This window comes from Erinaceus europaeus, chromosome 4 (assembly GCF_950295315.1).
Source record: "Erinaceus europaeus chromosome 4, mEriEur2.1, whole genome shotgun sequence".
Lineage (NCBI taxonomy): Eukaryota > Metazoa > Chordata > Mammalia > Eulipotyphla > Erinaceidae > Erinaceus > Erinaceus europaeus.
In genome coordinates, this window is record NC_080165.1 from 55,132,980 (window position 1) to 55,151,239 (window position 18,260).

Sequence of the window (18,260 nt, forward strand, 5' to 3'; positions counted from 1 at the left end):
AACGTGAGGCTCCCCGCAGACCTGGCACCCTAGCAGCAGCCAACCCAGCACTTGTGTTTAGGAGCTTCTCAGGGTGAATTTTAATCTGACAAGATGGTGTGGGAGAAATGGCAGAGCTGCTTTCATTATGGTGGGAAAATAAATATCAGTTGCTCATAGCAAGGAGCTGGAGGCAGACTTTGATAGAGATTGTAGGATCCGGGGACAGGTGGTGGCACACCTGGTTAAGCACGTATGTTATCATGTGCAAAGACCAGGGTTCAAGCCCCTGCTCCCCACCTGCAGGGAGGAAGCTTTACAAGTGGTAAAGCAGGTTTTCAGGTATCTATCTTTGCCTATTTAATCTATCTATCTATCTATCTATCTATCTATCTATCTATCTATCTATCTATCTATCTTTCTATTTCCCCTCCCCTTTCAATTTCTGTCTGTCCTATCTAGTATAATAGAAAGGAAAAAGGGGAAAAAAGTAAATCTTTAAAACAAAACAAACGAACAAAAAACATTATAAAAGCGGTCCCAGGAGGTGGCGTGGTGGATAAAGCACTGGACTTTCAAGCATGAGGTCCCAAGTTCAATCCCTAGCAGCACAGGCACCAGAGTGATGTCTTTCTCTCTGCCTATGTTCTTTATGAATAATAATTTTAAAAAAGTGCACGAGAGAGATTGATATTGCAGGATCCTAAAGCCAAAGATGATTTTAAAAAATACGTAGCGATTAGCCACACAGTATTAGTCATTCAGAACGGATTCTGGGCAGTTTTGGAGTCATTTGTGCCAGTTACCCCTTTAGCTAACTAATGCTGCTGTATCTAAAGAGATCCAGGCTCAAACTGGATGGATATGGCCCTTAAGGGCCTGAGAAAAGTGGTTATTTATCAGTCAACTGGGCTGAATTGTGTGAAGTTGTTAATATCCCACTAATTGCCAAATGCAGCAATCTTCATGTGCTTTAACCTAATATTTTAATAGCCAGCCATAATATTTTGAAGCAGCCATTCTCCTACGCCCAAGCCAAACAACACCACTTGATGCCCAACTCGGGAATGTCTGTTCTTAGGTTCTCATCCCTATCTTTCCCTTCAGCTGTTCGCTGCCCAGCCCCGGTTTCCTTTGAGAATGGTGTGTACAGCCCACGGCTGGGGTCCCATCCAGTGGGCAGCAACCTGAGCTTCGAGTGTGAGGATGGCTTTACACTGCGGGGTTCCCCTGTGCGACAGTGTCGTCCCAACGGCATGTGGGATGGGGAGACTACTGTGTGTGACAATGGTGGTGAGTGTCCTGCCCAGTGGCTCTGTGGGGGCTGGGTTCTCCTAGAGGCTCTGGAGCCAGATGCTTGCTCAGGGAGCTTCCATGGAGACAGGACTCTAGCATACCCTGGCATTGTGATTGATAATACTGACAGGTGGAAATTGAAGGCTACAGGTCACACATCACTGATGTGCAGAGAGTTTGATCAAATGCAGTTGGTGTTAAGCTTCAGATTCAGCACATTCTGCCTAGCTTTTATCAATGCTTCAAAGCAAGGCTTGGTATCCAGGCAGTAGACTATTGCAGGGAAAATATGCTGGGAGAGAATGGCACATTGTATTTAAGTGCTTTGCCCTGGGAACTGGTTTGGGACTGAGTGTGGATCTGACACTAACAGTTTTGTGAACTTGTTATTTAACTTTATTTTGGCTAAAGGGTTATCACTGGGTGCTAACTTGGTGTGTGTATGACTCCACCATTCCAGATGGTCTTTTTTTTTTTTTCTTTTTTCAGGAGGTGGGAAACAGAAAGTAGAAATACCTGCAACATTGCTTATGGGAATCAAGTGGGGACCTGGGGCTTGAACCAGGATCCTTGTGCATGATAACATGTACCTTGTACTGAGTAAGCCGCTACCCAGTCCAAGGCTATTTAACTTCTTTATGTCTTAGTTTTCACATCTGTAGAAAGGGAAGAGTAAGTTTGAGCCTCCAGCTCCCCACCAGCAGGGGAGTCACTTCATAGGCGGTGAAGCAGATCTGCAGGTGCCTCTCTTTCTCTCCCCCCCTGTCTTCCCCTCCTCTCTCTATTTTTCTCTGTCCTATCTAACAACGACGACATCAACAACAATATCTACAACAATAGAAAACAACAAGGGCAACAAAAATGGAAAAATAAATACAAATAAATTTTTTTTAAAATTTAAAAAAGAAAGAAAAAGAAAGGAAAGAGTAAGTGCTGACTGCATGGGATTGTGGTGGGGTTTAGATGAGCTGCATCAGAAAGCATCTATCAGGGATTTGGGTGGTAGCACAGCGGGCTAAGCGCATGTGGCACAAAGTGCAAGGACTGGCGTAAGGATCCCGGTTTGAGCCCCGGCTCCCCACCTGCAGGGGAGTTGCTTCATAAGGTCTGTAGGTGTCTTATCTTTCTCTCTTGCCTGTGAAGCGACTCCCCAGCAGGTGGGGAGCCAGGGGCTTGAACCTGGATCTTTACGCCGGTCCTTGCACTTAGCGCCACATGTGCTTAACCTGCTGCACTACCACCCAACCCCCCACTCATATCCTTGATTCTTTGACAAGTATCTGTTTATTCTAATATAAATATAATTTATTTGAAAATTGAAGTTTAATCTACCTATAGTAAAGTGTATACATCTTAAGTATTCCACTCAGTGAACTTTGATACATCTATCATCCATGTAATCTTGACTCTAGACAGAAAATATCCATTATTAAAAAAAAAAAAAGAAAAGAAAAGAGGGAGTCGGGCGGTTACACGCATGTGGCACAAAGTGCAAGGCCCGGCCTAAGGATCCCTATTTGAGCCCCCGGCTCCCCACCTGCAGGGGAGTCACTTCACAGGTGGTGAAGCAGGTCTGCAGGTGTCTATCTTTCTCTCGCTCTCTCTGTCTTCCCCTCCTCTCTCTCCTCAACCTGAGGCTCTGAGGTTCCAGATTTAAATCCCAACAACACTGTAAGCCAGATCTGAGTAGTTCTCTAGTCTCTCTGTGTATCTTCCCCTCTCTCTCATATATATATGAAGTAGATTTTTGAGAGAAAGAAGGAGGACTCAATCCCTTGGCCATCCCCTGGCTCCTGAGAGATGACACATCAGCAGAACACAATCATTACATCAGGGTGATCTTTTTTCCAGAGCTTTGAGAAACTTTACTATACACTTTCCATAGAAAAGCCTCCAGAATCTTTCTTCTGGGGCTTGCGATTTTACTCTCATTTGTTGCACCCTATATACCTGTGACTACCACCTACCTAACCAACATACAATGTTCTTTGCAACTATGCATCATATAAGGTAAGGGACAGTAAGGAGAGGGAGAAACCATAGGACAACAAGATGGAGCTTGTGGTGTCTGCTAATTTTCTAATTACTGCTCACATTACAGTTGTAGCTTATGAAATGCAAGTATTTTCTGTGATGGTGTAGGGTTCCTTGGGCTCAGGGAGGTAGGGTACAGACTAAGTGCTTGGACTGGAATTGAGATTCTCTAGTGACATCTGAGGTTCTAAACATAAGAGGAGAAAGAGCTTGGAGGGAGAGAGCCAGAGAGAAGTTCAAGAGGCTGGCTGTACCCACTGCTTACCTTCTCTTTCATTGTTCATGTACAGCTAGCTTTTGCCCTAACCCGGGCATTTCTGTGGGTGCAGTGAGGACAGGGTCCCGCTTTGACCTTGGAGACAAAGTCAGCTACCGGTGCTCCTCAAGTCTGGTGTTGACTGGGTCTGCAGAGCGGGAGTGTCAAGATGATGGCGTCTGGAGTGGGACGGAGCCCATCTGTCGCCGTGAGTAGCAGTGCTGACCCTCCTGACTCCTGGGGACCCCACCCCTGGCCCTGGCTCACCCCACTGACTTTTCCCACAGAGCCTTACTCTTATGACTTTCCTGAGGATGTGGCCCCAGCCCTGGGCACCTCTTTAACCCATCTGGTTGGCACTACCAACCCCACCCAGCAGAAGCATGGTGAGTGCTGGGACCAAATGGTGGGTCATTGTTAGAATGCACATATTACAGTGCTCAAGGACCTGGGTTCAAGTCCTTGGCCCTTACCTGCAGGGGAAAATCTTCACAAGCAGTGAAGCAAGTGCTGTGGGTATCTCTCGTTCTCCTTCCCTAACTTCCCTTCCTTCTTGATTTCTTTGTCTCTATCCAATAAATAAGCAAACTACAAAAAAAAAAAGTAAAAGAAAAGCATGGTGAGTGCTTTAAATGAGAGGTGGGGTGTGGTGCTGGTAATTGGAAAGCAAAGAAGGCTAGCTTTCTTGGAGGGAAGAAGCCAAGGGTGGCGGGGGTGGGGGTGGGGGCAGGAGGAGGCTATGAGACTGAGCTGATTGAGGCAATGGAGAACCAGAGAGACCTGACCCCCTGGATAAGAGAAGATGGAAATATGAATCTTCCCCATCCCCATTAATCCCAGAAAACCTGGGTCGAAAAATTCAAATCCAGCGCTCTGGCCACTTGAACCTCTACCTGCTCCTGGATGCCTCTCAGAGTGTGACAGAAGATGACTTTCATGTCTTCAAGGAGTGTGCCTCCCTCATGGTGGACAGGGTTAGTCTTTCCCTATTTCCTTCCTTTCCTCAGAGTCCCATGGTCTACCTCCTCTAGGAGGTCTTCCCAGATTCTATGCATGCCATGCAAGTATTAGGGATTTAATTTATAGAAACCTATATTATTGTTCCTAAAATGCTGTGGGGCACCTACTATTTGTTGGGCACTGCCAAAAATAGCTGGTTAGTATGGGTGCTGGGGTGAACAAGGCTGAGGTCCCACTTTTCAGGGATTTGCCCTCTAGAACAGTTGTCTCCACAGAGGGGTACAGAAATAACCCCCCTGGAGAGGGGCAGGAAAATACTGATATCTCTGATGAAAAAAATTTAATTGATTAATAACAGTAACTGTGGTCAGGGATTTTGGGAAGGAAGTAGACTACTGGACTTGAATACATTAGTTTGACCTTCAGCACCACATAGACCAAAATGATGCTTTGGTTTTCCTGTCAATAAATAAATAAGTGTTAAAACACAAATTAATAGGGCTGGGAAGATAGCATAATGGTTATGCACAATGACTTTCATGCCTGAGGCTCTGAGGTCTTGGGTTCAATTCCCAACACCATCATAAGCCAAAGCTGAGTAGTGCTCTGGTAAATAATAATAATAATAATAACAATAATAATAATAAGCATAATGGTTATACAAATAGATTCTCATGCCTGAAGCCCTTATGTCCCAGGTTCAGTCCCCCATAACACCATAAATCGGAGCTGAGCAGTGCTCTGGTGGAGGGGGTGGGGAATACATATAATTAAAAAAAGAAAGAAACAATCAGGGCTTTAAAAATAAGTTAATAGGGGCTGGGTGGTGGCGCACCTGGTTGAATGCACCTGTTACAGTGCACAAGGACCCAGGTTCGAGCCCCTGGCCCCCACCTGCAGAGGAAAAACTTCATGAGTGGTGAAGCAGGGCTGCAGGTGTCTCTCTGCCTCTTTTGCTCTCTATCACTCCAGGCCCTCTCAATTTCTGGATGTCTGTATCCAATAAATAAATAAAGGTAGCAAAAAATAAATAAGTTAATAGCACTATTTAATAAGTTCCTTTATCTTTAAAAATATTATGTATTTGTTAATGAGGGAGAGTGGGAGAGAACCAGAACATCTAACACATGCAGTGTTGTGGGTTAAACTTGGGCTCTCACACTTGAATGTCTAAGATATCCAATGTGTCAACTCCTGGACTCTAATAATTTCCTTCAAGTGCAATACTTTGATTATGCTTGAAATGCTTATGTTTGGAAAGTGATAGTGTGTATGTGTGTGTGTCTGTATGCTCAAAATGTTTTTACTGAAGAGATGCAAGAATAGAAGAGTTTGGAAACAACTGGTTTAGGGTGGCAAGTGGTAGTGCACTAGGTTAAGCACACATAGTATGAAACGCAAAGACCCTTGCAAGAACCACAGTTCAAGCCCCTGGCTCCCCATTTGCAGGGGGGTCGCTTCACAAGCGGTAAAGCAGGTCTGCAGGTGTCTCTCTCCCTCTCTATCTCCCCTTCCTCTCTCAGTTTCTCTCTGCTCTATCTAATAAAATGGAAAAAATGGCCTCCAGGAGCAGTGGATTCATAGTGCTGGCACCAAGTCCCAGCAATAACCCTGGAGGGAAAAGAAAAACAAATAAACAAACAAACAAAAAAAAACACTGGTTTAGATATCTTGCCAGTACTCTCTGGACAATTATACTTTATACAGTAGTTGATGTAGATACATGGGTTTCCTCCTAGCAACATCTCACACAAACACACACACACAACTGTTTATCTGCTTCTTATAGTGTCTCTTAGAATGGAGAGTTAAGTAGTTACTATGAGAAGCTGCAAAATGCAACTGTTAGAGACGCTCCCTCACAGTTCAAATTCTTTAAAAAATTTTTTTTTAAATCTTTATTTACTGAATAGAGACAGCCAGAAATCAAGAGAGAAGGGGTGATAGAGGAGAGAGAGAGAGAGAGAGAGAGAGAGAGAGAGAGGAAGGGAGAGACCTGGAACACTGCTTCACTACTCGCAAAGCTTTCCCTCTGCAGGTGGGGACCAGGGGCTTGAACCTGGGTCATTGCGCATTGTAATACATGCGCTCAATCAGGTGCGCCACAACCCAGCCCCTCGCAGTTCAAATTCTACCTCCATCTTTATCAGTGGCATGATCTGCAGTGAGGAAGCACTTCTCAAATTTCTTATTTATAAAATGAGGAGCATTGTGATCCAACTACAGAATGCGAGAATCAAATGAGGAGTCTTATCGAGGAAAGCAAATGGTCAACAAATACCAGCTTCCTGGCATCTTCCAAGAAGAGTTTCTTAGAAAATGTCTACTGACAGACCTAACCTACCTTGGTCTCAGTCTGGGCTCTCTGTCCCTACCACCGTCCCCCTCCAAGGATTTTTACCTGACTTGCTCAAACTGCTTCTCACTTCCCCTTCACAGATTTTTAGCTTTGAGATCAACGTTAGCGTCGCTATCATCACCTTTGCATCAAAGCCCAAAATCATCATGTCTGTCCTACATGGAAATTCCCGGGATGAGACAGAAGTGAGCAACAGTTTGGAAAAAGCCAGCTATAAAGGTATGGGTATTGGGCGGGGGAGGTAGGTTATGGAAAAGGCTTTTATGCCTGAGGCTCTGAGGTCCCAGGTTAAGTCCCCAGCATTACTATAAGCCAGAGCTGAGCAGTGCTCTGGTCTCTCTTTCTCATTAAAATGAGTAAATAAAAATAAATATATGAATGTCATCAGATGAGGAGGATGAGGGTGGGGCGAATTCTGCATGTCTGCAGATAGATTCTTGGGGGGGGGGGGGTTGGTGGGGAACCAGCTTTTGGTGGCATTTGAGATCCCAGGCTGTGGCATTCTAATTTCTGGTTCCTCCGGTGTACGTGGGGGGTTGCCCTAGGTTAGGCTTGTGATGGAGGAGTCCCAGTTTCCATCAATTCATGGTTTACTCTATCTCATATGTTTTATGTCTAAATGCATCATGCAGGGCATTTTTCTTAAGAGACTGACGCACTGCCTACCGTGCTAACAAGGCTATACTGAGGTCAGAACATGTTCTGGTTTCCATGACTCAACACTATAGGATTTCCATATCATTATAAAACTACTTTGGGCTTGGGAGATGGCTCAACTGGTAGAGCATTGGACTTAAATGCCTAAGGCTCTTGGTTCGATCCCTAATATTACATATACTGAAATGATATCCTTTCCCCTGCCTCTTTTCTCTCTCTTTCACATGTAACAAATAAAATAAATAGTTGGAGGCAGGGCAGTAATGCAGCAGGTTAAGTGCACTTGGTGCAAAGTGCAAGGACCAGTGTAAAGATCCCAGTTCGAGCTCCAGGCTCCCCACCTGCGGGGTGGGGGGTCACTTCACAAGCGGTGAAGCAGGTCTGCAGGTGTTTATCTTTCTCTCTCCCACTTTGTCTTCCCCTCCTCTTTCGATTTCTCTCTGTCCTGTCCAACAACGACAGCAATAACAACATAGTAATAATAACAACAACAACGATAAACGTATTTCTTTTTAAAGATTTATTTAATTTTTTTCCCTTTTGTTGCCCTGGTTATTTTATTGTTGCAATTATTGTTGTTACTGATGTCGTCATTATTGATATCGTCATTGGTATTGATGTCGTTGTTGTTAGATAGGACAGAAAGAAATGGAGAGAGGAGAGGTAAACAGTGGGAGAGAAAGATAGACACCTGCAGACCTGCTTCACAGCCTGTGAAGCGACTCCCCTGCAGGGGGGGGGGCTCGAACCGGGGGCTCGAACCAGGATCCTTATGCTGGTCCTTGTGCTTCACCATGTGTGCTTAACCCTGCGCTACAGACCGACTCCCGAGATTAGGTATTTCTAAGGAGGGAAAGGCTTTTGATGTTTAAACAGGCAATGATGTCTGGATAGCAAAGGTCTGGGTTTGGGAAACAAATTGATACATGCATTTCCAGTGCATGGGTGAATAGAGTGACTTCTTCCTTTTTTTACTTCTTGCTTTCTAATGACATGTGGAAAGTTTCTGAGCTTTCCTTCTTCAAATATTCTAGATCATGAAAATGGCACAGGTACCAACACATATGAGGCCCTAAACAGTGTCTATATCATGATGAATAACCAGATGCAGCGCCTTGGTATGCAAACTATGGCCTGGCAAGAAATCCGACATGCCATTATCCTTCTGACAGATGGTAGGTATTGTCTTTGTGAGTCTGGTAGAGTGACAGGAGCACCAACAGGGGGTCAGAAGACCTGCATTTAGTTCTCCCTCTGCTGCCTTGAGACTCAGTTTCTTATTGATAAGGTCAAAATAGTGTTGGTGATGATGATGGCAATAATGATTATAAGGATAGCTGCCCTCTTTTCCTTATACAGAGAGCAATTTGAGTAATTTATGTAAAATGAGATTTTTTTTGAGACTATAGTTATTATAATTACTTCTACCTATACTATAATTGTTGCTGCCTGGAGTAAGTGAGATGCCCAGGCAGGGTTCTGGAGCAGTGACCTTGCAGAGAGAGAAGGTCTGTGTAGTGGATCTGAGCTCTGATATTTATCTTGATTTTGTCCAAATTACATACCTTTCCCCACCCCCAACTCAGTTTTCTTGTTATAAAATGAGGATAGCCACACTTTGGATTTTTCTCTAGTTTTTTTTTTTTTTTTTTTACATAGAGGGAGGAGAGAGAGTGAGAGACCATTGGGATGAGGAGATAGCATAATGGTTATGCAAAAAGACTCTCAACCCTGTGGCTCTGAGGTCTCAGGTTCAATCTCCAGCATCACCATAAACCAGAGCTGAGCAGTGCTCTGGTCTATCTATCTACTATGTATCTAGCTCTCTCATTAAAATAAAATAGATTTTAAAAATGGGGACCAGGCTGTGGCACACCTGGTTCAGTGCATACATTACCCTGCACGAGGACCTGAGTTCAAACCCCCATCCCCACCTGTAGGGAGGAAACTTCATGAGTGGTGAAGCAGATCTGCAGGTGTCTGTCTTTCTCTCTCCCTCTCTATCTCCCCCTCCCCCTTTAGTTCACCCTTGTCCTTCAAATGAAATAGAAAGATTTAAAAAGTGTGTGTTTGGGGTAATGGTCAATGAGAGTGGTGGATTTATAGTACAAGCACTGAACCCCAGTGATAATCCTAGCAGCAATTAAAAAAAAAGTTTTAAGGAAAAGGAAGAGACCACAGTACCAAAGCTTCCTTCAGTGCCATGGGGGCAAGGCTGGAATTGGGGTCATGCGCACAGCAAAGCAGTACACTACCTATGTGAGCTATTTTGCCCATCCACTTCTGGAATTTCATGAGAACTAAATGGTATAAGTATACAAAGCTCCTAATCCAGTGCTTAGAATGAAGGGAATCTCAGTAAATCATATATCTGGAAGCTCATGTAAGAGTGTAAAGTGTTGAGATTCTCAGAATAAATGCCTCTGCACTCTTCCAGGGCTGTGGAAAACTACTATATTCACCCAAACATTTCTTTTCCTTTTGTTCTAGGGAAGTCCAACATGGGCGGTTCTCCCAAGCCAGCAATTAACAATATCAAAGAGATCTTGAACATCAATCAGAAAAGGAATGACTACCTGGGTGAGTCTCCGCCAGTGCTGCCTTAGCAGGGGGCATAGGGCCCATAGCCAGGGAGTCCAGCACCTTGGACTTCCCTTACTAGTGAGACTAGAATGACTCTAGGCTGAGTCATTCTGTATTAAGGCAGCCGAGTGTCATATTAAAGAGTCTGGGGTCAAACCTCCCATGGTTTCATCTGTGAGGGATTGTGGTCATGGGTAGTGTCTTCATTCTGGCAGGGACCTAGTACTAGGCCCAGTCTCATAGACCCACAGGGGCAAATGCATAGACACTGTCTGACACAGAGACACACAGTGACTATCAGAGCTGCCATTGTCATTACTATGGTCCACCACCTTAAGTACACACACATCTGCAGGAAGAAAAGGCCTGGCTGGGTTCCTTGTTGGGACTGTCCCTGGCACTTCCTCTTTCAGCAGCATATATAACTAACGACAACTTTTGCAACTGCAGCCTCTGTAAAGGAACAATTCCTAAGATTCAGACTAAACACAATTACACTGACCTTTGACTAGAAATATACATTCAGTAAGAATGTTCTTGATAAGGGAGAGAAGGTGTTTATTTATTGATTTAATAGAGACAGAGAGAAATTGAGATGGAGTGGGAGATAGAGATGGAAAGGGAGACACCTGTAGCACTGCTTTACCACTTGTGAGACTTCCTCCCTGCAGGTGGGGGCCAGGAGTTTGAACAGATAGGTTTTCTTTCTCTCTCTTTTTATTTTTTCCTTGAATTGCAGTCTTCTTCATGTGTAATTTCTTGCAGATAGACACAGAGAGGTAAAGACACCTCAACACTGGAACTTTCCTTGGTGTAGAGAATTTCCACTAAACTATTTTTTAAATTTTTAATTAATTTTTTCCACCAGGGTTATATCTGAGGTTTGGTGCCTGCATGATGAATCCACCACTCTTGGTGGTCATTTTCCCCCTTTTTTCTTTTTTTTAAAATTTATTTCTTATTTTAATTTATTTATAAAAAGGAAACACTGGCAAAACCATAGGATAAGAGGGCTACAACTCCACACAATTCCCACCACCAGAACTCCATATCCCATCCCCTCCCCTGATAGCTTTCCTATTCTTTAACCCTCTGGAAGTAAGGACCCAAGGTCATTGTGGGATGCAGAAGGTGGAAGGTCTGGCTTCTGTAATTGCTTCCCCACTGAACATGGGTGTTGACAGGTCAATCCATACTCCCAGCCTGCCTCTCTCTTTCCCTAGTGGGATGGGATTCTGGGGAATTGGAGCTCCAGGACACATTAGTGGGGTTGTCTGTCCAGGGAAGTCTGGTTGAAATCATGCTAGCATCTGGAACCTGGTGGCTGAAAATAGTTAACATATAAAGCGAAACAAGTTGTTGACTAATCATGAACCTAAAGGCTAAAATAGTGCAGATGAAGAGTTGTGTGTGTGTGTGTGGAGTCCTCCATTTTGTAGATAGCTAGTAGGCATATTTAGTTATATTCCAAAGGACCTGTGACTATAGTAGTTTCCTCTGCCCCCACACTGGGCCTGAAATCTAATATGCAGGTGGATCCAAGTTATTGTCTGGGGAGATGATGTCATGTCTGGAAAAAGGACCAGAAAGCTGGATCAGGGAAGAGAGTAGCTCCCAAATATGGGAAAGGTGTATAAATATTGTTGACTGTAAACCCCAATAATTTGATGTGATCTGGGGCCCATATTCAGCTTAGGAGCAAATGTGACCTCTGCATCCCTATAGATCCGAGCTCACATTCTGTGGTCATGAGTAGGAATGTTCCAAGCTGCCCCAATATCAGGACCCATCTTCCTCAGGTGTAGCATGGAGTAGGTTGTCCAGCCTCCCTTCAGAAGATGGAACATTCTCTACCATTGTTGATCCAAGTTGAGGGCAAGATCCTATGGGGGCCCACAAAGGGGTCTGTTTTGTTGTTCCTGATAGAGATGACTGGTAACAATGAAGAGAGGGATTTATTCAAGGTCTAGGCCCAACATGTCTGTTTGGGAATCTCAGGACTCCCCGAATAGTGCCCCCTTTTTTTCTCTTTTATCTCTTTGTTTTCTTTTTGATAGACAGAGAAGTTAAGAGGGGAGGGAAAGAGATAAAAGGAGACACCTGTAGTGGTGCTTCACCAGTCATGAAGCTTCTCTGCTGCAAGTGGGAACCAGGGGATTGAACCTGGGTTTTAATGGGTGCACCAACACCTGGCTCCTCCATAAAACTTTCTGAGTGGTTCTAGGATTCAAACCTAGACTTTACAATACTGAACAGTGCTTACTCTTTGGCCCAGGGTGGATAGTTTTGAGTCCCCCAGAACTGCCAAGTTCTTTCCTTTGGTTTTCTTTAAAAGTCTAAGTTAAGGAAGGAAAAATCCAAACTCCAGTGGACTGGGAGGTGACTAAAGCACTGGGCTCTCAAAATGAAGTCCTGCGTTTGATCCCTGTCATTGTATGTGGCAGAGTGACACTCTGGTCTTATCTCTCTCTTCCTCTGTCTCTTTCTCATTTACATACATAAATACTCAAACCCCACTCCCTAACTTTTTTAGCATCACTGAATCAGGATAAAATGCTCAAAAACATTTCAGTGAAAAGAAGCCAGAACTGAAGGGAAGTAGTCGCAAGAGACATGAGAATCATGACATCCTGGGGGGAGACCTTCCTCACAGTTTAATTGAGTGCTTCACTCCTTCCACACAACACAGGGCTCTTGGTGAGCAAAAACAGACTAGCATGGAGGCAAAGGGTGAGAGAAGACTGGATTTCTTGGGCCACCCCAGTGTGGTTGTGGCTGGACCCGGCTGGTTCAGAGGTGGGCTATGGATGGTTGTGAGGGCCCAGATTTTATAGAGAAACATCAGATATCATCATCATCATCATCATTTAAATTGCCATCAGGGTTATATCTGGGGCTTAGTGCATGCCTGATGAATCTACCACTCCTGGTGGTTATTCCGCTCCCCATTTTTCTCTCCCTTTCTTTTATTTGATAGGACAGAGAGAAATTGAGAAGGGGAAGGAAGATAGAGAGGGAAGGAGAGAGAAAGAGAGAGAGGGAAAGAGAGAAATGCCTGCAGACCTGCTTCACCTCTAATGAAGCTTCCCTTTTGCAGGTGGGGACCAGAGATGCAAACCCAGGCCCTTTAGCCTGGTAATATGTGCATTCAACTGGATATGTCACCAACCAGCCCCTATTATTATTATTATTATTATTATTATTATTATTATTATTATTATTAAATAGAGCACTGCTCAGCTCTGGATTATGATAGTACCTGGGATGGAACCTTGGAGAACCTGAGGCATGGGTAGGCTACTACCCCATGAGTTATTTTTATTCGTATAGTCATTTCCAAGCACTCACTGACAGCCTCTCCTCACTTGAGGACTATTCTAAGGATATAGCTGTGAACAAAACAGAAAAAGACACCTGCTCACATAAGGTTGTTTCTCTGGAGGAGGCAATATATTTCCCTAGGGCAATAATTCCCTAGAGCTGCATCAACAAATAATGTAAATTTGGCTGGCTTTAAACCACAGAAATTTATTCTCCCACATAAAAGGGGCTGAGATAGGAGTGAAAAACCAGGTGTCAGGGGCCAGGTGGTGGCATATCAGGTTAAGTGCATACACTACAGTGCACAAGGACTCAGGTTTGAGGCCCTGGTCCCCACCTGCAGGGGGAAATCTTCACAAGTGGTGAAGCAGGGCTGCAGGTGTCTCTCTGTCTCTCTCCCTGCCTATCACCCCCTTCCCTCTCAGTTTCTGGCTGTCTCTATCCAATAAATTAAAAAAAAAGGAAAAAAAATTTAATTTAAAAAATTTAAAAAAAAAAGAAAAAGAAAAATCAGGTGTCAGTAGGGCCATGACTCCTCTGTAGCCTCTGAGGAAGAATCCTTCCAGGCCTCTTCCAGTTCCTGCTGACCCCAGACAGTCCTTGGCTTATAGTGGGATAAACCAGTCTCTGCCTCTGTCTTCACATCTTCTTTTTTCTCTGCCATCATATGGTATTCTCTCTGTGTTTCTGTCCAAAATCTCTCTTCTTCAAAGGAGCCAGTCATTGGATTGGTGCCCAGCCTACTCTGGTATGATATCACCTTAACTTGACTACAATTACAGATACCTGATTTCCAAAATAAGGTTATGTCCACATGTACCAGGGTTGGGCTAGGGATTGAACATAATCATTTGGGAGACATAATGCTACTTAGGTAGTAAGCAAGGTAAGTAAGAGAAATGCATATTGCATAAGAATTCTGTCTGGGGGTCAGGCGGTGGCGCAGTGGGTTAAACGCATGTGGCACAAAGCGCAGGGACTGGTACAAGGATCCCGGTTTGAGCCCCCGGCTCCCCACCTGCAGGGGAGTCGCTTCACAGGTGGTGAAGCAGGTCTGCAGGTGTCTATTTTTCTCTCCTCCTCTCTGTCTTCCCCTCCCCTCTCCATTTCTCTCTGTCCTATCCAACAACGAACAACATCAACAATGGCAATAATAATAACCACAATGAGGCTACAACAACAAGGGCAACAAAAAGGGGGAAAAAATTGCCTCCAGGAGCGGTGGATTCTTGGTGCAGGCACCGAGCCCAGCAATAACCCTAGAGGGGAAAAAAAAAAAGAATTCTAAGGCACAAAATGAAGCAGGGAGGGAGTAGAAGTGTTTAGAGCACTGGTCACTGTAGATGTTCTTGTTGTTACTGGAGTTTCACTGATCCAGGTGAATTTTTCAGATAGAAAGACAGAGACAGAGATAAAGATACCAAAGTTTCCTTTAGTCAGTGGAGTCTGGGCTCAGATTTGGGTTGTGTGCATGACAAAGCAACTGCACTATCCAAGTGAGCTATCTTGCTGGCCCCAATGACTGCAGTTGTAAACAGGGAAGCCAGGGAAGGTCTCACTGAGATAACAATTAAGTCAAGACTTAAAAAGGTTAAGAACTCTCTTACCTTTTTAATGTGAGGACTAGGGAGATGGCTCAGTGACAGAGCACATGCTACACATGTATGAGGCCCTGGCACCACATGGGAACACCATGGACAGCATGGAAAAGTATCATATACAGGTGGAATTATGCTGTGGTCTCCCTCTTCCTTCCCTTCTTCCTTTCTAGAAATAAAGAATTAAAATTGTTCTGGGAGGCAGCTGTGTGTGGCCCTAGGTTTATTCTCTGAGATACATATCTCCTGTGAGAAGTCTGGAATCGGGGGGAAACAGGAAGACATTTGTCATATGCAGAGGGTCTGAGGTGGGAGTGTGTCTGCAGTTCTGAGGATCAAGGGAACCATGTGGCTGGAAGAGAGTGAAGGGTGAGGAATGGGGGAAACGAGGTCAGACAGGGAGCTGAGGCTGGGGTTAGCTCACAGAGGGCCCCTTCAGATAGGACGAGTTTCAATTTGGTCTCCTGTCACAGAGTAGCCCTTCTGCTCTAAGATTCTAGTGTTTTCTTCTTCCCCATCAGACATTTATGCCATCGGGGTGGGCCAGGTGGATGTGGACTGGAGAGAACTGAATGAGTTGGGGTCCAAGAAAGATGGTGAGAGGCATGCCTTCATTCTACAGGACAAAGATGCTTTGTACCAGGTCTTTGAGCACATGCTAGGTGAGTGAGCTGTGCCTTCTCCAGTGCGGGGTGGGCAGTGTTGGGAACCTGCCTACAAAGCCTTCATCTACCTGTTTCCCCATGTGACCCCCCACAGATGTCACTAGGCTCACAGATCCCATATGTGGGGTGGGGAACATGTCAGCCAATGCCTCTGCCCAGGAGAGGACACCTTGGCATGTCACTATTAAGGTATCAGGAGCTACAAGGGAGGGATATGGAGTGAATCCCAGAGAAGGGAGGTGTTATGGGCTAGAAACACAGAAGTTCCTGAAGATCATGTGTTCCCCCTACAGCCTAAGAGTCATGCCACATGTCGGGGGGCCCTCATCTCAGACCAGTGGGTCCTGACAGCTGCTCACTGCTTCCACAGTGCTGAGCAGCAGGATCTGTGGAGGATCATTGTGGGTAAGGCAGGACCCACACCAGGTTCCTGATGCTTTGGCCAGAGACCACCTCCCTCCCTCCTAAGTGTCTTGCTCTCTCAGAAGTCTTGACCAAGTTTAATTCAACATATTGTTCCTAGGGGACCCCAACTCCCCAAACGGCAAAGAGTTCCAAGTTGAGAGTAAGGTGATCTCCTCTGGGTTTAATGCCCATGCCAAGAAGGACAAGGGGATCAAGGAGTTCTATGGTGATGACATTGCTCTGCTGAAGCTGTCACAGAAAGTGAAGATGTCCACTCATGCCAGGTGCCAGAGTCTGGGGTGGGTGGGCACCCAGCTGGGGAGAGTGTTCTGGGGAATCCCTGGAGAAGGAGTGATGTGTAGGTGGGGCTTGCGTGACCATCACCTTCTCCCCAGGCCTATCTGCCTTCCCTGCACAGTGGGGGCCAACCTGGCTCTGCGGAGGCCCCTGGACAGTACCTGCCGAGACCATGGTGAGTGCCAGGGTTTGGGGAGCTGGAGGGTGAGGGCTTGCCTGGTGCTGCTGCAGTGCACAGGTCAGGAGTCTGGTGCTGGGTAAAAGGACCAACACTCCCTCTCTTTGACTGCAGAGAGCAAACTTCTGGATACGCAGAGCATTCCTGCTCATTTTGTGGACTTGGATGGGAGCAAACAGAACATAAACCTCAAGACAGGGGTGGAGGTGAGGGTCTCAGGTCTAGGATGCTGTGGGGCGTGAGATGGACTTTCTGTGGAAGCTCCCAGAACATATCCTCCTCCTCTTCTTCCTCTTTCTCCGCCTCCTCTTCTACCTCTGGCTGCTATCTCCATCTGACCCTGAGGCAATCCTCCTCCTCCTAGGCCTAGCTGGGCTGACAGGTGTCCTGTGAACCTGCTCATTCCAACTGTCTCTCCCACTTCACCCCTACTGCAGCGGGCAAGCTGTATCAGTGCCGTGATCCAAGACAAAACCTCGTTCCCCAACTTGACAGATGCCACAGAAGTAGTGACTGACCAGTTCTTATGCAGTGGGACTGGGAAGGATGCCCATCCTTGCAAGGGTGAGCCCCTCCCTAGAGCCTGGATGCCCCAGGACAAGGCCACCAGTGTTCCTGTGAGCAGCATGTATACCAGGACACTGGTACATTGCCCCATGACAAGGGAAGGGGGGAACCCAGTGAAAGTCAGAATGACTCTGTCTCTTGTCCCTCCTTTCTGGCAGGAGTGTCTGGGGGAGCAGTTTTCCTTGAGCGGAAATTCAGATTTTTTCAGGTGAGTAGAAAAGGGGCAGGCGCTCAAGGGCTGGGATCGTAAGATCCGGGTCTTGTGGGGAGAATGATGGGGGGAAGGAATCAGGGAGGACGGGACTTGGAATTGTGGTTGTGGCTGCTTCCTTCCCTATTCTCTCCTCCTTTCAGGTGGGCCTGGTGAGCTGGGGTCTCTACGACCCCTGTGATAAGAGCAGCACAAAGTCCCGAAAGAGAATACAAAGAGATTTCCACATCAATCTCTTCCGTCTGCAGCCCTGGCTGAGGCAGCACCTGCAGGGGGTCCTGAACTTTGTGCCACTCTAACCACTCTAACCAAGGTTACCGACCACTTTGCTGTCCTTGCAGCACGGGTCATCTTTCTTTTTTCCTCCCTCCAAGCTTCCACCCACAGACACCACGCCCTCCCCTCACTCCCTCCTCTCAGTGAATCCTGGCCTCCCGGATCCTGAAGCAGTGCTTCCAAGCTGCTCCTGCCAGTACCCCTCCCACCTCTGCTTTACTGGACTTTCTCTTCTTTCACTTTCACATGGAATTTCTAAATTATGAAATTAATAAAAATCATTGATTTCCACATCTGTTTGTAACCTTGCCTGGGAACTAGTCTGTGGGGAGGGGAAGGTAACTGTGGTTCCAGGAACTGCAGCAAAGCAGGTCAGAGACCCTGCTGGGCAAACAGTGGCTGGACTCTGTTCCATGTCAGGGTCAACAGGGGAATAAGCTGGAATCTTATTTCTGGTCCCTGGTCAAAGGGGTCATCTGAACTTGTTGGGGAGGAACCAGGGCTGAGAGGAGGTGCTGGAGAGAGAATTCCTAAATCCTGGGCAGCAAAGGGTGGGACCTATACTATTTCTGTTTCCTTGACTGGCAGCTCAGGGGGGGCCTCCCACTTGGACTTTCC

General features: G+C 45.8%; 1 protein-coding gene across 2 annotated transcripts; it reads left to right on the forward strand.

The window, feature by feature from the left end:
- Nucleotides 1-1,031: 1,031 nt before the first annotated feature.
- C2 (complement C2) lies at nucleotides 1,032-17,939 on the forward strand. 2 transcript variants are annotated; one of them, XM_060189498.1, is made up of 16 exons: nucleotides 1,032-1,272; nucleotides 3,600-3,773; nucleotides 3,853-3,951; nucleotides 4,406-4,539; nucleotides 6,965-7,103; nucleotides 8,576-8,716; nucleotides 10,032-10,121; nucleotides 15,565-15,705; nucleotides 15,803-15,897; nucleotides 16,002-16,113; nucleotides 16,232-16,397; nucleotides 16,509-16,585; nucleotides 16,703-16,794; nucleotides 17,026-17,152; nucleotides 17,314-17,363; nucleotides 17,510-17,939. In XM_060189498.1, exons 1-16 carry the CDS (start codon nucleotides 1,032-1,034, stop codon nucleotides 17,663-17,665), a joined length of 2,034 nt encoding a protein of 677 aa, XP_060045481.1. In that variant the 3' UTR covers nucleotides 17,666-17,939. The 2 variants fall into 2 exon arrangements, with proteins under 2 accessions (XP_060045481.1, XP_060045480.1); XM_060189497.1 differs by having other exon boundaries at nucleotides 16,232-16,585.
- The last annotated feature ends 321 nt before the right edge of the window (nucleotides 17,940-18,260 follow it).